The 21285-nt window shown below is 47.1% G+C and overlaps 2 protein-coding genes across 12 annotated transcripts in view; one reads left to right on the top strand and one right to left on the bottom strand.

The window, feature by feature from the left end:
* The window catches only part of LMAN2L (lectin, mannose binding 2 like), a 46072-nt gene extending 27705 nt beyond the window's left edge, over nt 1-18367 (bottom strand). For 2 of the 7 annotated variants that reach the window (XM_036888801.2, XM_036888812.2), the window contains exons 1-2: nt 4075-4261; nt 2742-2860 (exon numbers count right to left, since the gene is read on the bottom strand). In XM_036888801.2, the coding sequence (XP_036744696.2) occupies nt 2742-2860; nt 4075-4261 (306 nt within the window). The other 5 variants (XM_036888832.2, XM_036888822.2, XM_036888843.2 and 2 more) reach the window with 4 other exon arrangements.
* Nucleotides 18345-21285, top strand: part of CNNM4 (cyclin and CBS domain divalent metal cation transport mediator 4) — a 40420-nt gene continuing 37479 nt past the window's right edge. For all 5 annotated transcript variants that reach the window (XM_036888751.2, XM_036888759.2, XM_036888760.2 and 2 more), the window contains exon 1: nt 18345-19755. In XM_036888751.2, the coding sequence (XP_036744646.2) occupies nt 18354-19755 (1402 nt within the window). In that variant the 5' untranslated portion in view covers nt 18345-18353. The remainder of the gene's footprint in view (nt 19756-21285) is intronic.

Raw genomic sequence — 21285 nt, 5'->3', positions numbered from 1 at the left:
AAAACATAAAAGCAGGGAACATGAGGCTAAGGGTCAAAACTAACACTTGCTAAATATATCATAAAATTAAAGAGACCGAGCCATTGAACTGTATGATATTTTCTACAAAAGTTGAATAAACCTCCCAATTATCTTCAATGTCTCCCAATAGAAACAGGATAGTACTCTAAGTTGGAAAAGTCAAGAGCATGCCAAGTTAGACTACCATGACCCTATACCTACCTAGCAAATTTTTTGGACTATAGAGTATAGGTGGCTGAAATAAGGCACATTTGCAACGTAAGACCACCCCTCTGACAGAAAGATTCTAAAAAGCTTGGATTTAAAGAAAGGTCAAAGCCTCGTTCATGATGAAAGAATAAAAAAAGCTAAGTCATTATGCAGAGGTTTCCAGGAATAAGTAACAGATACTATAACAACTCCAATTAGCTAGACTTGGCACTATGCCAAGCTGAGGGGCAAGCCAGAGTTCCCCCAAAGGGTAAGTTCTGGTCCCCCAAACCTCAGGCCCATGTCATGGCCTAATAAATGCACCAAAGGAGACCACCACCTTCCCCACCCCAGGGACAGCCTTCCATGGGAAAATGTTAAGGGATGTGGGTACTAATCAGCCTCCCGGTCTTCTTTTTTTGAATTGTGTATCAAAACTTGGAAAAATGGAGGAGTGAAGAGGATGGCTAAGCATTCTAAATAGTTAAACACTTTCAAGGAGAAACCAGAGTTGGTATTTGATTAGAAAGGCTTCTGGTTAAAGTTCACCATGAAGAAAGAAAAGAAACAACTGCAGATAGACAAGCAGGGTTGAGCCAAAGGCTCTACACAGATAGATTGTTCTGGCTCTTGAGCAACATATTACTAGATCGTTTTCAGTTTTAATTTCTGGGAAATCTTCCAGAAGTGTTTGTATTAGTACATAGTCAAAATGAAAGAGGCTGTGAATACTTCTGAATTCACCACAGAACACTGAAATCTCCTATTGCTGACCTTACTCTGATGAGCCCAGCCCTGTGCTGTCATTCCAGATTCCCAGCTTTCTGCTGTTTCATTTAGGTTTTAGGGCAAGACTGAAATTCAATGGCAGAAAGCTGCCCCATAGCCAGTGGTATGTATTATGCCTCTGGGAAGAGGGCAGGCTGAGAGAAGTTCACACTGAGCCAATAGGTGTCTGCTACTTATCCTTGGTCTCTGGGAGCACAATGCATTACAATTTTGCTCAGGGCTGTATCTAACAGTGGTTCTGAAACTTTGCTGCACATTAGATTTACCTAGGGAACTTTAAAAAATCTCAGTGGCCCAGCTGCACCCCATTCTAATTAAATCAGAATCTCTGGGCGGTGGGACAAGGTGTCAACTCCAATGGAGAGCCAAATTTGAGACCCCTCCTCAAACAAATGCATCCTATTCAAATAACTCCAAAGCTCATTCTATAGACAGAAAACAAAAATTCAGGTATCAGAGAACCTGAAAAAGGGCAGGACAACTAGTTCTTGGACTAGAATTGCTGCTTCAGAGAGTTATTTTGGGCAGTTTGCAAGACAGCAACAAAGTATCAAGCCCTGAACATAATCATTTAGGAACTACAGACCTCCATCAATGAAAATTGCAACAGCTGTGTAACAACAATGCACATTTCTGCAACCATTTTAACTTTCCAAACTTTTCATGAGTACTGTCTTATTTTATTCTCTCAATAATCCTGGTGGGCAAGCCGAAGGTATTAATGAAGCTCATGAAGCTCATCTGGCAGATGGACAAACTGAGAACAGAGAGAGGTTAAATAACCGTCTAAGGCTCACAGTGGGTCTATGATACAGCTAGATCTAGAGCCCAAGTCTTTCAACTACCAGCCCTTCACCTCTTCCACCAGAACTTACTTGCCCTACACTCTGACCACAAACGAGCTCAGCCTACAGTCGGGGTTAAAGGGCCAGCTCGAGCAAATAGCTCATGTAGAAACTTCTTAACTCCCTGTTCCTTTAAAACTTTCTACCACATAAAATGAACTGGGAAAAGACACTGTCCTCTTTTCTGAGGCTCACGTATCTACAACTAATGACTAAAAGCCATGTAAAACTAAGTTCTAAGCTTATGAGAACCCAAGAGAAAGTAGTAAAGGATGCCAAGGTCATTCCCAAAAGCAAAGTGGTTGTAAAAGATTTAGAAAGAGCCCTGGAAACCAAAAAGAAAGCATCATCTTACACTTGTACAAAATCACAGTGCAGCCACACCAGGAATACTGCATTCACTTCTTGCCGCCATACCTCAAGGAAGACAATGTAACTAGAAAAGGTCCAGAGAAGGACAAATAAAATGACCAAGGGCTCAAAGTGGCTTCCACATTGAAAATAAAATTGAAAATTAGACTCTTCAAAGAGAAATAACAAGGGGGGACACCAGGATGAAGTCTGGGATAAATTTAAAAGAGCAGTCTTGTACTTTACAAAGCAAAGCAAATTAAACATGAATTAAGTTATTAACCTCCAAGAAGTAATACTACCAGGTTAATCAGGAATTAAAGACATTTCAGAAAACAGAATCAAAATGAATTCTTTGCTATAATTAGGGCAACAGAGAGCATTTCCCTAAGTATCTGACTTCATTATGAAGGTCATCATAATCTCTGAAGTGAAAATCCTTCATAACCACATAGAATACTGGTGTAACAGGTCAAATTAAGTCAAAATGCCACTGGTGAACTATTTAGGGCTTTCTGGGTCACCAACAGAGGAGGAGATTCTTACCACTCGGTTCCACAGAGCACCCTGTTTACTTTGCATATCTGGGGTAAGGCGGATATACTGGGTCATCACCATGGCATTGCCCATCAGATTCCATAGTGAGGAACTGCCTGTGCCCACACCTATGGGGAGGAAGCAGATTAATTCATACTTCTTCAACACCAGCCCAATCAGAAAGCCAACAAGGACCTTCCAAAAGCTGGAGTCATCTTTTTTTCTCTTTCATGTCACTCAGTCTCCAACCTTCTGTCACTCATCAATCTTAACTCCTTACCATGTTTACAGCTTCCTTTCACAAAGCCTCCCTGATGAAGACCCCAGAACACATCAGAGCAATCACATTATCTATGCCACGGTAACCAGATAAGTCAAGTCCACTCTCCCTATTCTGTATGTCAGTAAATTCTAGCACCATGAGAGGAAAATATTTCCCCAGCTATCTATCTAAAAAGAGCTTGACCCTCAGATCTCTGGGGCTTAATTACATTCTTTCTTTAAACAAAGTATTAAGCTACTTCTCCCTGTAGGTCAGACTGTAAGCCCCTTGAGAGTGGTAACTTTGTGTCTGTATAACCCACAGTATTAGCAAAGAGACCAGCACAGAAGAGGCATTCCATCCGTTAAGTTAGTAAATGATCACCCTTAGCAGCAGATATGCTCTTGCACTCTGAGTTGTTGTTTGTGTGCTTGCTGTCCCCCATGCAAACTCCAATGGGGCAACAGGTTTTTGTGAGTTAAGCCGTCTGTACTGCTTTAGTCCTTTATGCAACTAACTACATAAATCTTCTGGTTGCTAAGCCATACCTTAGGGCCTATGAACCCTAAACAGAGCAAAACTAACCAGCCTTTTTCATCAGTAGGGCTCCTGGACTGGCGAAGAACAGGTGTTTTAAACGGCAACAGAATTTTTGGTCTTTCTCAGTCAGGCCAAGTTCTACCCCAGTTCTGCCTCCTACTTTCTTTCTAGCACATCCACAGCTCCATCCGGAGGCCAGCTCATTGCTTGTGGCCCGCAATCACTCCCCGACATTCGCAGTTATCCCCCACAGCCACGTTCCTCGTGTCCAACTCCGAGCTTCTCTCGTCCAGGCCTAGCGCTAATGGCATCCGAGAGCCCTGCTTCCACCTGCAGAAAACTTCCAGCGCTGAGTGCGGGGGAGGCACACCCCTAACCTTGGGACCAGAGGCTCCAAACGCGACTGGAGTCCCGCTGGGCCCCACCCACCGCCGGCAGCTTCCTGAGGGCCACGGAGCCCTTCGCCGCCCCCGCCTCTACGGACGAGCTCAGGTCCCCAAGCCCTCCCCGCGCACGACCACCTCGCCCGGGGCGCCTCACCCTGGTAGGGCTTCGACAACGAGTGCTCCCGTTTCAAGTACTCGAATGTTTGACCCGCCCCGACTTGCTGTGGCCCCTGCCCAGACCCCAACAAAAGAAGAAGGAGCAACATCCTAGACCCATCCCAAGTCGACAAACGCCGCCGCCACCGCTGCCACCACCCAGAGGGCCCCAGAGCCGCCGCCATCTTTCCCACCGCGGTCCGCTCATCACAAGCCCGCCCCGTCGCCCCAGCCATTAGCCCAGGGAACCATCTGCCTTGAGTCCCATTGGCTCTCGGGGCGTCCCCGCCCCCGCAGGTGAGCATCTCACCGATTGGCTAGCTTGTGTATCAGTTGCCTTGCCAACCCAGGAAAGGGGCGTGACCGAATGCCTGTACGCCTTTATTTGCATCTGTCCTGAACTCCACCGGGCCTCCTGGGAGACAGTGATTTCATATTTTGTCCCTGCGTTCTAGAGTAAATTTAAAGAGAGAAAATGCTTCTGCCAGTTCCACGCAAACGTTCTATTCTCTGCCATAGTACCCTCCTGCCTGTGAGGAGCTATCAATCAGGATATAGAACTGAAAGGAGAAATAGGCAGATCCACAATTAAAGTAGCTGGAAAATTATCAAATTCATAAGACTTAACTTGATGACATTTATAGAAAATCCACACAACAACACGAGAAGACACATTCTCTTCAAGTGCAAAAGAAACATATACCAAGATTGGGCCAAAAAAACCCCTCCACACCTCCATATATTTAAAAGAATTGAAAGTACACAAAGGATGCTCTCCTACATGACAGAATTAGACTAGAAATCAATACCAGATTTCTGAGAAATCCCCAAATATTTGGAAATTGAACAACTCCCTTTTAAATAATCTATGAAGGAGAAGAAGGTACTGGAGGACTTTAAGCAAGTCCACTAAGAAATGGAAAGGGCAATCAGTACTTTACCTGAGTGGTACAAGAATACACCCAGGACCTGAGGCCAAAACGGTGAGTCATCCCAGCTTCCTTCCTTTCCCTCACCAATTCCACCATCCAGCCAATAAATAATCAAGTCTTGATGGTATTATTCCCAATCATTTCTCAAAGCCATCACATCCTTTCCATCCCTCCCTTCATCTTTCTCCCCAACTACCACATTCGTCTTGATCTTTGTTCAGGCCGTTATCATCCACATGCCCACCTAAGGGACCTAAACCACCTTAATCATGCTGTCTTCTGAGCATTGGGGTTAAGTGAGTTGGTATTGGTAAAGCTGTCAGGGTGGTGCCTGACATGTAGTAAGCACTGTATCGTCATCATCATTATTATTAATAGAGTCCTTGCTGGCTCATCATCACCAGTGGCTCAGAGATTCAAGCCCCTCAACTTGTCACACAAAGCCCTCCGACCTCTGGCTCAGCCCTCCTCTGGCCTTACTGCCCGCAGCTTTCTTCCTTCATCTGTATGCTTCTGCTTCCTCTCTTCCCACTCCTTTTCCACAGCCCCCCTCCTCTTGGAGGCCTTCCCTGACTCCCTCAGGCAGGGGGCTCTGAGCTCAGAAATCTCAATGTGCCTGGAGGTCATTTCTTACAGAGCACTTTCCAGGTTGTGTCTCTGTTTTTCCAGTAGTTAATTCTCTCTTTCTTTTCTGCTTGTAAATATATGTAACAAGAGAAGTATGAATGTGAGAACTGTTTTACAGGGGATCAACTTTTTAAAATTAAAGCTATGACAGCCATTGATCTTTTGCACACTCCACACAAAGCAGATGTTTGGTGATAAGACATTAGGAGTTTTAGTGAACCTATTTGTGTCATACCCTGCTTTAAATTACCATCGGACAAAATCCAAACCCCTTACTGTAGGGTTCAAGGCCCTTCACAGCCTGACTCAAATCAGGCCATACATGTCTTTTACAATGTGTGTCAACCCAAATTATGTAGCTCAATTAGCAGATCATGTTTTTGTCTCTCCAGCAAGGTTGGGAACTCCTAGACCACAGGGAGCAGATCTACTCATTTCCTATCCTAGACCATTTCCTAACTCATCACCTGGCACATAGTAGGGGTTCTAATTGTTTTTAATAAAATTGTTTCCGTTGAATTTCTCTGTCACCTGGAATTTTTTGATTGTGGCAAAATATACATGAAACAAAATTTACCATTTTAACTGTTTTTAAGTGTACAATAAGTATATTCATGTTGTGTGAACTGTCAGCTGGACTAGAGTATCTCAGCAATCGCTCATCATACAATTCATTATGATGAAGGAAAGTGTATGAGAGACAAAATGTACAGGATAATAAATCAGACGGTTTTGCAATAGGGAGAATGCTCACTAATGAGGAACCTATCAAAAGGAAGAGGGCCTGGGGTTTTATAGAGGCAGGTAAATAAGAGAGTCATTAGAAGGAAGGAGGGAACAAAACCAACCTTCTCATTAGTTGGATGTTTTGCTAAAAGCTGCTGAACCAATTTTTTCTTTAAATAATTTTTTAAATTACTAAATAAACTAGCTACTTAAAAGAAAAAAAAAGAAAGGAGGGAGAGGGTCTTATCTGGGTCATTAAGAAAGAATGGCAGTGGGTCTTAGAATATTCTAGAGCAGATAGTCTTTTGAGTTAGCCATTTCTCAGAACTCAAAATGAAATGAGGGGGACACAAAAGGATGGGGGGATTTATTGACAGTAGCTGCTTTCCAGAAGTACAGGGTTCAGATAAAGTTCAGTGCTGTCAAGTGCCAAGGAGAGGCACAGGGCCCTACCCCCACACACGCACCTCCTGAAAGCCGGGCCAGGTCACGACCTACCATCGTTTCAGCTGCCTAATATTTCTCTTCTTCTTCATGGGATCATCTCCTGTGATCTAGGGCTGCATGCCTCCAGAGCGAGGCAATATTCATATGCTCAACTCAATGTGAGTTGTGCATTCCAGCAGTCCTGCGTGATTCCTCCAGTTTCTTGTCTTCTAAGCCAAATGTTTAGGTACCTCCACTTAGGAGCACCTTAAGGCCTTATGTGTCCCCCACCCCATGATGGAGGCTATGAGGTAGACTCTTGGCCCCATCCTCTCCTCTCCCTCCTGTCCTTCACTTCTAAACCTTGCTATTCTGTTTAAATCCACCCCAACTCAAACCTAGGACTCAAAGCAGGCCTAACATCAAAACCAGACAGACCATTCCTCCCTCTTCAGGGATCCAGGTTGAGCCTTGAAATTGAGCCCATCTTCAGCCCTAAAGTCACAACTGGCCTGGCTCTACCTGGCAGCACCTCCAGTGCTCTGAGCAGATCCTGGAGCATAGAAGGGGACAGTAGCTCTACCACCAACTAACCAGCTACTTTCCAATGGTGGCTTAATGAATCCTGGCCTCACAACAAGCTACAGTTCAATAGCCTAGAGCACTTCTGGCAATACACAAATGCCTGGGTCCCACTCCCAGACACCTGATTCATAGGTTTGGGGTAGGGCCCAGGGATTTGGTTTTGAAAATCTTCTCCCAGAGAATTTGTCATGGAATCAACTTTCAGAACCACAGCCCTTTCACATGCCATATCTCTTTTCAACTTCCTAATGGCTTGGTGTGATGGACAAGGCAGGCAATACTCCCATTTAAGATAAGGACGTTGTACTCAGTTGAGAGAGTAAATTTCAAACAGGGCACAACACTTGAATTTATGGATAAGATTTAGAGATTTGCTTTAAAATACTCTGGGGAAAATTGTGTTGGGGGAGGGTAGGATAGATGCAAAAAAAAGGGCAGCAGGAGGCTCATAAATGTTGGAGCTGGGTTATGGGTACATGGGGATTCTCTCTAGCTTTCTGTATGATTGAGAGTTGCCATAATAAAAAGCTTTTAAAAATCTCTTTGGAGTTAATGTGCTGCGCATGCATTTATAGTATTCTAAATATCCCCCAGGGAATGAAAACTACAATTAACTATAATCTGTAAAGTTCATTGTGACCTATCCAATACAATGTTATAACTAAAAAGAGAAGCTGCAATCTAGAAAAAGAACATCCAGGGGACACAGTTTATCAGAATGTATCAGTTCTGCCAGGGAGAGAGTATTTCTAAGTATTCTGTGCTGGTAGTTATGCAAATTATAATCCTCTTAGCAGTTTCATTTCTCAGTGTATTAAGAAATTAGAACTAGTATGTTATTATATTACTAATATTAGTATATTAGCATATTAATTAAGAAACTCGAATTTGGGTTTATTACTTTGTTACTTGTTTAGTCAGTGTGACTTTTCTTCTCCAGTGTGTTTACCCACCAGTCAGTTGATAAAAATCAATATCCTGAGGACCAGATCTCAGATCTGTGGTGGCTCATTGAAGCAGCAGTACTCCCATGAATTAGGGACTGTCTCTAGGCATCCAGATGCCTGCTTGTCACAGAGTTGGAACATAGGATTTACCAAGAATTGCAGAATGGGTTGGGGGAAAGGAGGAGAACTCTGGCATATTTGAGTTGGAATGAAAACATCTGCCCTTTTGAGACCCAGCTCTACTATATGACCTGGGACAAATTACATATCTCTCTGAGCCTCGAATTCTCTATCTGTAAATGAGGTATGATAAAATCTCCCACACTGGGTTGTGGACAACATTAAGTGAAAAAATGCATAAAGATACACATGCATGCTGTAGACCCTAAAGGATCCTATTAGTATACAAATTACTATTGATTTTAAAGCTTTATTATGGCTTGCCTAATAAAGATTGTGTTCTGAAATGGGTTCTAGGAAAGTGGGTTTGGTCCTTTTAGAAGAAATGTATGTGTCAGAAGTTGTTTTTAAATGAAGTAGAAACCATTGGCTGATTTAAGGATCTTGCTCAGGGGTCTGGGGTCAGAGAAGTGTGTAACAGGTAAATCCTATCATTGGGGTTTATAATTAGAAATATGATAAGCTGCAGCTTCAAAGGTCAAAAAAGGGCTCTGGTGGGCATGATTTTCCTCATTCACCCTTCTGCCTGTGTAAGATGAAGAGATAGAGAAGCCATGAGCTCTTCAGGGGTGGAGGAGTGGGAAAGTTCATGGGTACAGCTGAGCTATAGCTATGACAGAAGCCCAGAGGGCAAGCGGATGAGCTTGGAAATTCCCATTCTGTGCAGCAGACAGAGCCCATCACTGCATGGAAGGGCAGTCTCCTCAGGACGATCAGAAGCCTCAGAGCCTAGGGAAGCCATCCTGGGCTTTGGGAGTTGACCTGGCCCAAAGTCCTGAGCCAGCCTTGTGATGGCTACTTCTAAAAGTCAGATTGAGGACTGTTGGACCTGTGGGGGTATAAGGGAACCACATCAAGGTAAGACTAAACACTGATGGATAAAAACTGAGATTAATGATTAAGGAGGCCAATTGCAAAAATGTAGTTGTATTTCTTTAAATCAAATTCCACTTGGTATTTTTCTAAACAACTAGACTCATGCATGACTATTTTATAATAAAGATTTCCATTTTCTATCACGATGACTTTCATAATGTCCCTTGGTTTCAACGTTTCTCAGAGAATGAAAATAGCGACTTGAAATGCAGCAGAAGTGGGGAGAGGTAGCCAGATTTTAGATGTATTTTCAAGGTATAGCCAACAAGATTTGCTGATGGATATCAGCTGAGGTAGAAGAGCAATAAAAGATGACTCCAAGATTTTTGGCCAGAGCAGCTGGGACAGAAAAAAGGGAAGTGATGGGAAATAATAATTCTTTCCTTTGGAGGAAAGATTAACATTATAATTTGATGATACTAGATTTATGTGTCTATTGGACACCTAAGCAGACAGAAGTACCATCATCCCAGTAGACCAAATTCCCAGTCTTTAAGAAAAGCTGTTGGGGTGAGACAGGGACCATGGGTGTAGTCAGAGTAGGGTGAGGGCCTCCAGAAAAAGCAAGGCAGGATATTTGCAGTCAGAGCAATGTAACTACATGCAAGGAAACCCTAACTAAAACTCTGTGTTAAACATTCAGCTCTCGAGTTATTCTTCAGTAAGATCAGTTAATATACCCCAGATAAAGAAGAGTAGCACATGTTTTTATTATGCTAATCATTTATAATCATGTGTAAGATTCACCTTAGCATGCTAAAAGGCCCAGACCTATCTGCTGGTCTCCTCCTTCAGATCTGGTCTCCTCCTTCAGATCTGGTGAGGTGATTTTGCAAACTGGGCAACTAATTTAGCAAGTGAGCCCAGGCATAAACAACACAGTAAAAGGCAAGAAGGATTCCACCTTAAAGACAAGATTGCATTTTAATACCCAAGAAGTTAAGACGTTAGAAATTCTTAACTTACTCTTGGGCAAACAATACCTCAGCCCACCTTGGGGGCTGAGCAGGTGGCCTTGTTTCATTTGTCCCCAAGACCAAGATGCTGGTATCTCAGGAAGAAATCATCAGAGCAGGAAGTTACTGGTGTTAATTCCAAATATTCAGGGACCACTTAATAAGTCCACACCCCTAAGCTTTTTTCATGTTCTCAAAAATCCTCAACTGCCTATAAAACCCCCTAGACAATGCACCACCCCCGACTCTCTTGTCTCTTCCTGGTGTGAGCTGGGAGCTCTGTCCTTTCACTTTATCTCTAAATAAAGGCCTGTACCTTGCTCTCCTACCTTGAGTGTTTGTGAAGCTCATTCTTCGGCTTCGTGAACAAGAATCCGGGCATCAGGGGGTGAGGGTGAGAAGCTTGTCAGTTTGTCAGTGTTCAGTAGAGAAGATTTTCCTTCACCTCCTATCATGACAGCTAGCCTCCAAATGGCCCCTAGCGATCCCTGCCACCTGCTATTATGCTCATGCACAGTGTCCTCCCAACAGTGTATCAGTTTTGATCCATACAATCAATAGAATATGAAAGATGTGGTCATATGTCATATCTAAGACTAGGTCATAAACGACATTGTGGTTTCCATCTTGGTCTTTCTCTCTCTTGGATCACTTATTCTGGGCATAGCTGGCTTTGCCAGTGACCCATGCGACAGGCCTACATGACAAAGAACTAAGGGTCTCCTGCCAAATGCCATGTGAGTGAGCCTGGAAGTGGATCTCCCAGCCCAAGGCAAGCCTTCAGATTCCTGAAGCTCCAGCCAACATCTTGACTTCAATTCACGAGAATCTCTGGCCCAGAACCACCCAGCTAAACTGCTTCTTAATTCCTGCTCCACAGAAGCTATGACATAATAAGTGTTTATTATTTTAAGCTGTTAAGTTCTTAAGGTAATTTGCTATGCAGTAATAGGTAACTAACATACCTCTCAAAGTCAAGTGAAGGAGATCCTCTAAGAAAATTTGGGGCTCCTGTAAGAAGGGAGACTGGCATCTTATACCAGGATCAGACTGAGCAGCAGGCTTGCTGTTCTGCCCAGGACTCAGAGAGCAAAGGGAAGAGAGAACTGGAGAGACCCCTGGGGCCGAGTGAGGGTCAGCAGTGGGTGGTCTATATTGCAACCATTGGGTGGACTCACCCAGGAGAGGCTGCCTGACAGGTAAAAGGTGTCCCAACAGCTGGGGGTAGGGAGTCCCAGCAGAGGCTGAGCTGAACCTCCCATTGCAAGGAACCAGTAACTGGACACAAGCCATATTCTCTCAAGCAGCAGCAGCCACAAAGACGGGGGTTCACACTGTGGGAGATGAAGAGAAATTACCCATTTCCCCCTCTTACTCTTGGCAAACCCCAACAGTGGAAAAGTTAGACCCTGAAAAGGAAGAAAGAAGTATCCCAGAACCAACACATGAGCCCCGCATTCTGTGCCAGGCGCACACACACACACACACACACACACACACACACACACACACACGCACACACATACAAAACCTCTCCCCTAAACTGGCTGCAGTGATTGGAGGATTTAAAGGCAGACCAAGGCCCTTCCCCATTCCAAGCGCCTAGAGCAGAAACTGAACCCCAAGCCTGGATGATCGGGAGGAGCGCAGTTAATATAAATCAGAAATGAGAAGGTAGTCTTTAATGGATCTGATTGGACTTTTAATACCGAAAGTCACATTGGAGCTGTGGGGTCTACCCAAGACTTTGAGACGGAAAGGAAAAAGGAAATTTGACAGAAACTGGTTAAAAACCTTGATCAGAAAGCAAATAAAACCATGTCATGTTGTGGCTCCACTGAGTCGAGATTCCTCCACCGATTACAATTCTGTTCCTGTAACTCTATCCCTCAGAGGGGCAGCACTGTGTGGGGGTTAAGAAGGTTTGGTAGCAAAACAGGTCTGAACAGTATCAAAATCCATGTTCGGGTGATCCCAAGCAGGTTTCTTAAGCTTTCCAAGTTTCCCTTTGCTCATCTGTAAAGGAAACTAATAATAGTAACAACCTCTGGGCTATGGTAATGCTAAACAGAAGTACTGTGGTCAGCGGGGAGAAAGGACATAGCAGCAGACAGCTTGAGGCTTCTATAGTCTCCTTTTAGGGATCCTCCCCCCTTATAAAAGCCTGGGTCAGACTCCTGATTGGCCCATCTTGGTGTCCTGCCCAGCCTAGGTCAATTGTTGTGGCCCAAGGTATTTTATTCAGGCCTGACCAGTTGCCCATCCCCACTAGGACCCATGGAAATGGAGGTGGGACAGGTCCCCAGAGGATTTGAGATTTAGTGAAAAAATCAATTTAGTTGAGTCAAGATCAGATTAAAAAAAAAAAAAGGCAGAAGTATATCAGGGGGTAAATACAGTCTCATAAAATAGTTTTCTCAGTTATAGTTGTGTATATTAAGCCACCATTCCCAGGAGAAGGGGACAGGTCAGAAAAAAAGATGCCCATTACATTTGATCTTGCTGATCTTGATTTTACCCTCCTCCCTTGGTTGCCCAGAAAGAGTTATACATTAAGGAATTTACATGAGGCTAGAACCTGATTTTCTGATGCAGTCTCCTCCTGTTAAAGTTAAAGGGCCTGAGGTCCAGCAAGATGAGCTGGTTGCTGAAGCCTCTACAGCTCTTTGGTGCCTTGGCAGTTGTTTGGGGCAAACCTACAGAGGTCCAGCAAGATGAGCTGGTTGCTGAAGCCTCTACAGCTCTTTGGTGCCTTGGCAGTTGTTTGGGGCAAACCTACAGAAATCTGGACATTTGGGAATGAAGCTCTCAAAGAGGCTGTCTCCCTTTCTGGGTAGGACTGGGAGGTAAGATTTGGAAATTGGGAACTTGCCTCACTGATCTTCCTGGAGTGATTTATTGCCACAAGTGGATCATACCAGACCTTGCGGGCATGGGTGTCACTTACACAGAGAGCATTCTAACTACTACTAGTCCCCACAGGCTTCTGCCAAAGGGAATACCAGCGGACGCCCATGGGCAGTGTTTGAGACCAGTATTTTTCAATTTGAGGATTAGTGAAAAAATCGATTTAATTGAGTCAGCATCAGGTTTAAAAAAGAAAAAAAAAGAGCAGAAGGTATATCAGGGGGTAAAGTGTCATAAAATAGTTTTCTCAGTTGTAATTGTGTATATTAAGCTACTGACTAAATACTTCCTCTTCATTTCCTATCCCTGGCCCTTACCAGTATTATTCCTATCCCTTTTTAAATGGAAATCCAGTTCATTCTACAAATGCATATGAAAGGCCTAGCACTCTGGATACAGAGACACTAAGACACAGTTTTTGCCCTTGAGGGACTCCAAGCCCAGGAGGAAATAGCTTCCAGGCCCCCAGAGCAGGGACGAGAGGAAAACGAAGAAGGCAGAAGGAGGTGTAATACTTTACAGAAAAACAATCCCTGGGCCGAATGGGGAGGTAGGGAAACTTCCATTTTGTACTTTATATACTGCGTTATTTGAATTCGCTGCAATGAACACGTGTAACTGGCAACTTTAAAAGCCCCATAAAAATATAAAAATACACAAATGAATAAATAAATGAAATGTAAAGTGAAAGTCCTAGCCGGGGGGGAAAGAAAAGAAACCAGCTGGAGCCCAGGGCATTTCTGCTAGGCCCTTTTTCCAGTCACCTGAGAAAAAAGGTCAGAAACCAGGGACAATAACTCCAAGAAGTTTGTTCTTAAGCTTTAATAAATACTCAGTCTTTATTATCTTGCTCTTCCTTGTTTTTCTCTGTGATTAACTGTTAAAATTAAAAAGAGCCTGTGTTTGGGGAGGCAGAAGAAAAACCTGCTGGGGTATTCAGTCCTGGGGATGGCGCTGCTCCAGTGCGCCGAGGAGGAGGGAAGCAGAGAAGCAGAGGAGAAAGCAGGAGTCCTGAGTCCACTGGGCCCCTCAGCCCCGGGGCTGCCTGGGGCTCAGCACAGGGGCCCTGGTGTGAGCAGGGGCTGGCGGTGGTCACCAGTCTCTCCAGCCCGAGGGAGGAGCCTCCCTCTCTCCCAGCCTGCCAGCCTTTGCAGCCTGGGCCTCTCTGGGTTGTGAAGTTCCCTCCTGCCTCACCTGCACACTTTTGCCCCAGCCTCCTCTCTTCTCTCATCACAGAGGCTCAAGGGGGCCAGATGTGATCTTGTTTAGTCCTCAGTGGTCTCCCCTCAGATTCCCTTCTTTCCTCCTCATCCTCTGCTGATTTTCTCCCTCTGGAGGAAAGGAACGAACAAGAAAACTGGCCGGAGTTGGATGGAGCGACACAATGGAGCTGAGGAAATTGGAGAGGGTCCTCTAAAAATTGTGGCCGCATCATTTTCACCATCATCATGGTTACCAATCATGTTTACTGAGCTCTTACCCAAGCCAGGCATCATCTCATTCAGCATTTAGGAATGTCCCAGAGTCCCAGGTCACACAGACAAGCTGTGGCCAACCAGCCCCCAGTGTGCCTCCAGAGCTGTACCTGAACCCCCCTGGTGCAGCATCCTGCCTCCTGTGGTCCTGTCCCAAAGGAGAACAGTATGTCCTACGGCATGGGAACCTTGAAGCCTACCCAGTTCATCCAGACACTTCTGCTCCTATGCAGCTTCAGCAATCGATTCAGAGGCACATCCTTCTTTTGGCCTGGATCCACTGAATTGCTGTTTTCGTCCCCTTCTCTGGCTTACTATAAGTCTCCCTCAGGTAGAAACCATGACACCAGATCCTCATGTCCCCACTTGTTGTGACCTGAGTTGGATTTGAGCCAAGATGTCCATCCCAGCTGAGCCCAGGCTTACTCTGACCCTCTTTGGTCGGATGATTGCCCTGTCCCTCCTGAGACAATTAAACAGCATGGATATATCCTGCAAATGCTCAGGGTCACTGGAGACTTACAGCCAGCTGGTGAACAGGCCACCCCATGTATCCATAATGGCCCATGCCTCACCCTGAAACGTGTCCCATTGCCTTCCAAGCAGGCTCTCATACCCCAAGGCCCAGGGCATCTGCCCAGTGAAGGGCCATGGCAGGCTCTGGGCTGCACCAGCAGACTGGCAACTCCTCTGCAAGCAGCCCCACATCTTGCAGACCCAGAGGTTGAAGAAGGCTAAGAATCCAGCCTGGGAGGACTGCAGGCCAGGGAGTAGAGCAGGAGATCCCAGTTACTAATTCAGGACCTCTTCACACTAGATCCTCAGTGTCAGCACAATGCCAGTTACCAAAGGAACAATTAACCTATAAGAGTATCTCCTGCACGGGATTGGAAAGGAGAGGGCTCAACTGTGGGAAGTGTAGCCCTGCTGTCACAGGGCGTGGAAGGAAACTGTCAGGTCAAAATGTCTGTAATGGAGTGCTTTGAGGTGCTCAGACATCAGGTATCAGATATCATTCCCCAAACTCCTGACTTGCAAATGGAGGCTATTTGGGTGAGAGTAAGGACTTCCACCCCAAGGCAGAGAAACAGGTCCATCCTCCAAAGGAGGAGGCTTCTTAAACACATTACTTCTGCCATCATCAAAGACTGCTTCACAGGAACCACACATTTATCCAGGCATCCTGACCCTTCACATTAGTAGCCCACCATCTGTATGTCACTGCTCTGCAGGAGAAGGTTTTTACTAACCAAGGGTGAAAGCTCACCTGGACTCCAGTCTGGGCCTCAGTATCTCCTCCACGCTTCCCAGTTATGCTGCATTTAACTTATATCTAGGGAGCCTTACCTCTTCCTGTAGATCGCAGGCGCTGGGAGGGCAAAGAGGAATTTCATTTCTTTACTTTGTTGAATCTGTTCTATTCACTTAATCACAGAGGTGAATGTAATCATGGATGTGTGTGATGAAATGAACTTCAGCAGAGACTGATTTTTTTCCTGCCAGACGCTCACCACCCTTCCCACTTGTAACCAAGTATCTCAAGAGTGGATTTTTTTTCCTTTCCTTTGTTGGCTTGTCATTCGAGTCGTTGCATATGCTGAGAGCTTCGGAGTGCCAACAGTCTAAAAAGGGCGAAATAAAAACAGCTGATGGTGGATGACAGAATGGGAAAATCTTTAAGTACCATGGGGGTGGGCATTAGTCCTAACACTAGCTGGAAAGACCAGAGCTTCTCTGAGAGCTGGGCTTGCTCTAAGGTGATGCAGGTGGTCCATCCAGGCCAGTGGAGATGGGAAGGAACAGCCAAAGTTTCTACTTTCTGCTTTTGTTCTGTCTGGGCCAGTGATCATCCCAAAGCTCCTATTGCCTGAACTATGAAATGTGGCACCTGCCTGCAAGGGATGGCTTCAGGCTGGTGATTAAGCAGAGCTCTCTTCCCCTCTCACAGTGCTTAATTAAATCAGCCTTCTGCCACCATGCCTCCTCCCATAACACTATATGATTGTTCCTCTCTGTTTAGACTCTGTCCCGTGTTGATTGTTGCTTTTATTGGCAAAAGTATACCAATAAAAATAAACACAAGTATTTGTGCAGGAAGAGAGTGAAATTGATTCTGTGTCTCCAGGGCTGGGAAAAAACTTGTCCCAAGACTCAGTGGTCAACCTGATACCTGATCCTCCCTTAGGTGCACCTCTGCAATTTCTATAAAAATGTTTGTCTGTCTCCCTCCCCCAATAGGGCCAGCAGCTACAGTCTTCCCCACATGCCCTGAGTCCTTGGTACTCAATTCATAGTTGCCGACTGACATGGAAGCAGGGCTGTGCCAGAAGCAGTCATTTCTGGGCCAGGTCTGGCATGGCACCTCTCAGCTCACTTCCACATGCGGCTGCCCCAGCTGGTCAGTCACCACCACAATTTGGGGTTAAGGGTTTGGTCCAGAAAGGCAATAACAGCTACGTAAGCAAAGAACACTAGCAGCCAAAGAACATGTTCAATGCATAGTTAATCTCAGTGAAATGGTGCTGTGCTGTACTACCGTTCGAACCCCCATTTTAAGGGATGTAGAAAGCAGGACTGAGGAGAGACACCCAACAGGCCTTACCAAAGGCACACAAGCCTGCTCTTCAGATGACAGTCTGGGAAGACCCTGATTTGTGCCTAGACTCAATTGCTTCATCTCTAATAGGAAAATAACAAAACTTTCTGGGGTTGTTCAGAGGATTATATAAATTTTATGAATGTGTTTACTTGTTTATTGCCTGTGTTCTGCTCTAGAGTATAAACTCCAGTGGGCAGGGACTTTTGCTATATTGTCAGGGCCTGGAACAAGTGCCTGACACACAGCAGATGCTCAATATTTTCGTCCTTAATGTAAACGACACGAGATAAGCTTCGGCCTGACCCTGGCCCTTCGATTTGCAGGTACATTTTGTATCCTCGGTTCCAAGTCCCCTCCACACCAGGGAGCCGCTAGAGATGGGGCTGGAGGTGGGGTACCTACTTCTGGCCGTGGGACAAGATCAGCAAGAACCCCATTAGTGTGGAGGCCAGAAAAGTTTCCACGTGCAGGCTGCAAAGCCCGTGGACTTGAAGGCCTTCCTCAGGCCTAAGCCCTTATATTCCCTGTTTCTTCTTTTATATCAGATAAAGCATTTTTCTCGCCCGAGTACAACATGGTGCTGCTTCCGAGGTAACTACAGAAAGGTCAGTTCCCCAGCCCCGCTCCCCGCCCCGAAGGCGCAGACTTCAGGGCAAGGAATGAGGCCAGCACACGTGGCCCGGCTGGGCTGCGGAAGAGAAATGGTCTGGTCAGACGACGCAGACGCCTTACCGGCGTAAAAGCCGTGGGACAGGGGCGGGCCAGGAGGAGGGCGGGGCGGGAGCTTGCCCGCGGCTCCCGCGCTCGGGCGCCGAGCCACCTTAAGCGCCGGACTTCCTTAAGGGCGGGCGCTGGAGCCGCGCGCCCGGGGCGGGGCATCCCATGCTAATGAAGGCGTGTGTCGGCGGGACGGGGCGGGGCGGGGAGCTGACCTGACGTAAAGCCAGCGGCTTGGGCAGTTGGCTTGGCGGCGGCGGAGCGGCAGGAGTGGTGGTGGTAGCGGGCCGGCGCGGGGAGCGGCGGCGGCCGTGCCGGAGCAACATGGCGCCGGCGGGCGGGGAAGGGCGCCCGGGTGGCGGGCCGGCCCGAGGGCGCCTCCTCCTGGCGGCGCTGGTGCTGCCAGTGCTGCTCTGGGCGCGGGGGGCCCGCGGCCAGGGCGACCCTCAGCGGGGCACGATCCTGGGCATGAGGCTGGCGAGCTGCAACAAATCGTGCGGGATGGGCTCGGATGGCATCATCTTCGTGTCCGAGGGCAGCACAGTGAACCTGAGGCTGTATGGCCAGAGGCTGGGCTCTATCTCCAGCGACCTGATCTCCTTCACCGAGTTGGACAACTCCGAGGCCATCCACAACTCCACCAGCTGCCCCGAGCTCACCAAGGACCTGGTGGTCCAGCAGCTGGTCAACGTGAGCCGCGGGAACACGTCTGGGATGCTGGTGGTACTCACCAAGTTCCTCCGGAGGAGCGAGAACGTGAAGCTGTATGCACTGTGCACCCGGGCCGGAGTGGACAGGCCCTGGCAGCGGTGGATGGACAAGGACTCGCTGCTCCTCATGAGAGAGGAGACTGTGAGGGTCCTGCCCCTCTGGCTGCACATTCTTCTCATCTTGGTGCTGCTGGTGCTGTCGGGAATATTTTCTGGCCTAAACCTGGGGCTTATGGCCCTAGACCCCATGGAGCTGCGCATCGTGCAGAACTGTGGCACTCAGAAAGAGAGGCGCTATGCCCGCAAGATCGAGCCCATCCGGGTCAAGGGCAACTATTTGCTCTGCTCGCTGCTTCTGGGAAACGTGTTGGTCAACACCTCTCTCACCATCCTTCTAGACAACCTCATTGGGTCCGGTATTGTGGCCGTGGTCTCCTCCACCATTGGCATTGTCATCTTTGGGGAGATAGTACCGCAGGCCCTGTGTTCCCGACATGGGCTGGCTGTGGGTGCCAACACTATCGTTCTCACCAAATTTTTTATGCTACTCACCTTTCCCCTCAGTTTCCCCATTAGCAAACTCCTGGACTTTTTTCTGGGCCAGGAGATTCACACTGTTTACAATCGGGAGAAGCTGATGGAGATGTTGAAGGTGACAGAGCCCTATAATGATCTCGTGAAAGAGGAGCTAAATATGATCCAGGGTGCCCTGGAACTACGGACCAAAACCGTGGAGGATATCATGACCCAGCTCCAAGACTGCTTCATGATCCGCAGCGATGCCATCCTGGACTTCAACACAATGTCTGAGATTATGGAAAGCGGATATACCCGCATCCCGGTGTTTGAAGACGAGCACTCCAATATTGTAGATATTCTCTATGTTAAAGATTTGACCTTCGTAGACCCCGATGACTGCACCCCCCTCAAGACCATCACCCGCTTCTACAACCACCCAGTGCACTTTGTCTTCCATGACACCAAGTTGGATGCCATGCTGGAGGAGTTCAAGAAGGGTAAGCTTGGCGCAGCTCCTCAGTTAACCTCTGTGGTACCTCTGCTACCTTTGCCTGTTTTGTGTCCACTGATCTTAGTGGTCCGTTGGAGTGGCTCTGCGCTTTTGCCCATCACTTCCTGTGCCTGTGAGGGTGAATGTTCCTCGGGGCAGCAAAAAGTTAAGCGTCTGCTGTCTGTTGGGTTCTGTGCTTTGTGCTTCCATTGAATCAAAGCTGAGTAAGACATGTTTGCCTCTTGGAGGGATAGAGCAAGGCCTTAGGGAGTAATGAAGCAGGAGCAGGTATGGTAGATTCCTTAAAAGAGGATTGCATCAGGGCATGGAGGTTAGAGATGGGTGGCACACCTAATTGGGGTGGAGGGAGAAGGGGCTGTGGAACTGGGAAAACTGTCACGGGGCGGTGGGGAGCAGTGGAGGAGAGCCTTTAAACATACTTGAGACAGAGGGAGCCCCTTAGACAGAGAACTGCAGAGAACTGGACTGAGGAAGCAAAGGATGTACTTATGGCCTGGCAGGTGGTCCTGTCCAGCTGGGTATAGGCTGTGCTGACCTGTGGTCAGCCGGGGAGTGGCTGAATCATCTGGGGCCTCCTGAAGAGCCTGAGGGTCAGGATGGTAAGTGTGCTCGGAGCTTAGAGCTGCCGAGGGTTTTGATGAGGGGAGTGATGTTCCTGGCGCTCCTAGCCAGACCCCAGATTGGGAGGTCTCTGGTTGGCTCCTCAGTCAGAACAGTGCTGAGGAATGCTTTTGACCCTTAGGCAGAAACGAGCAGATTAAGTTGGGGTTATTATTCCGTCTTTCCCAGGCGGCAAACATAAGCTTCCCTCCTGTGGTCTGCTGGGAATCTTCAGCTGGCCTTGCATTGCCCTGTTTTGTTCTCACGTGGGTTTGTGGCCAGTGCTCAGGTGGTTACCGAGGCTCTTGGAGGGTTTACTCACCAGCCTCAGAGCTCAGGGCACACACCCCTTGCCTTCCAACAAAACTTTCCTCCCACCTCTGCCACTCTGATGGCAGTAAACAAACCAATTATGGGGTAAACCCCTCCTAGGCCAAAGGGAGTGATGAGGCAGAAAGGAAAGTGCTTTATGAAGGAATGGGGGAGGGGAGAGAGCTCCTCCTAAACCTGGTATTTGCTTCATTTCTCTAAAGCAGAGCTGCTGGCTATTGCCTGGCTGGCTGAGCTAGGAGCACCCAGGCTAGGAGCAACTTCTGCACCCTACCTGTGAGCAAGCCCCCATCTTTTCTGGAAAGAGCGTGGAGAAGAGACTGGATTGGCTGGATCAGAGGGTGATGGAGTCAGATAGGAAGGAGCTGGCCTTGCCAGGTGTGGGTCAGGACCAGGGTGGGAGATTGGTACCCTCCCTTTCTCAGCTTGACAGACTGAATCTTTACAACCAGGCTGAAGAAGACTTGAGTAATACAGTTCCAAGCAGGAGACAGCCAGGTAAGGCAACCTCACTACAGAGGGACTGGGGGAATGTAGATACCTGGTAGCTACCACAACCTGGCTGGAGCTCTGGGGGTGCAGGTCC

The sequence above is a fragment of the Manis pentadactyla genome, chromosome 2 (genome assembly GCF_030020395.1).
Source record: "Manis pentadactyla isolate mManPen7 chromosome 2, mManPen7.hap1, whole genome shotgun sequence".
NCBI lineage: Eukaryota > Metazoa > Chordata > Mammalia > Pholidota > Manidae > Manis > Manis pentadactyla.
The sequence above is the reverse complement of the archived record's forward strand: the minus strand, read 5'-3'. Positions and strand labels throughout refer to the sequence as shown.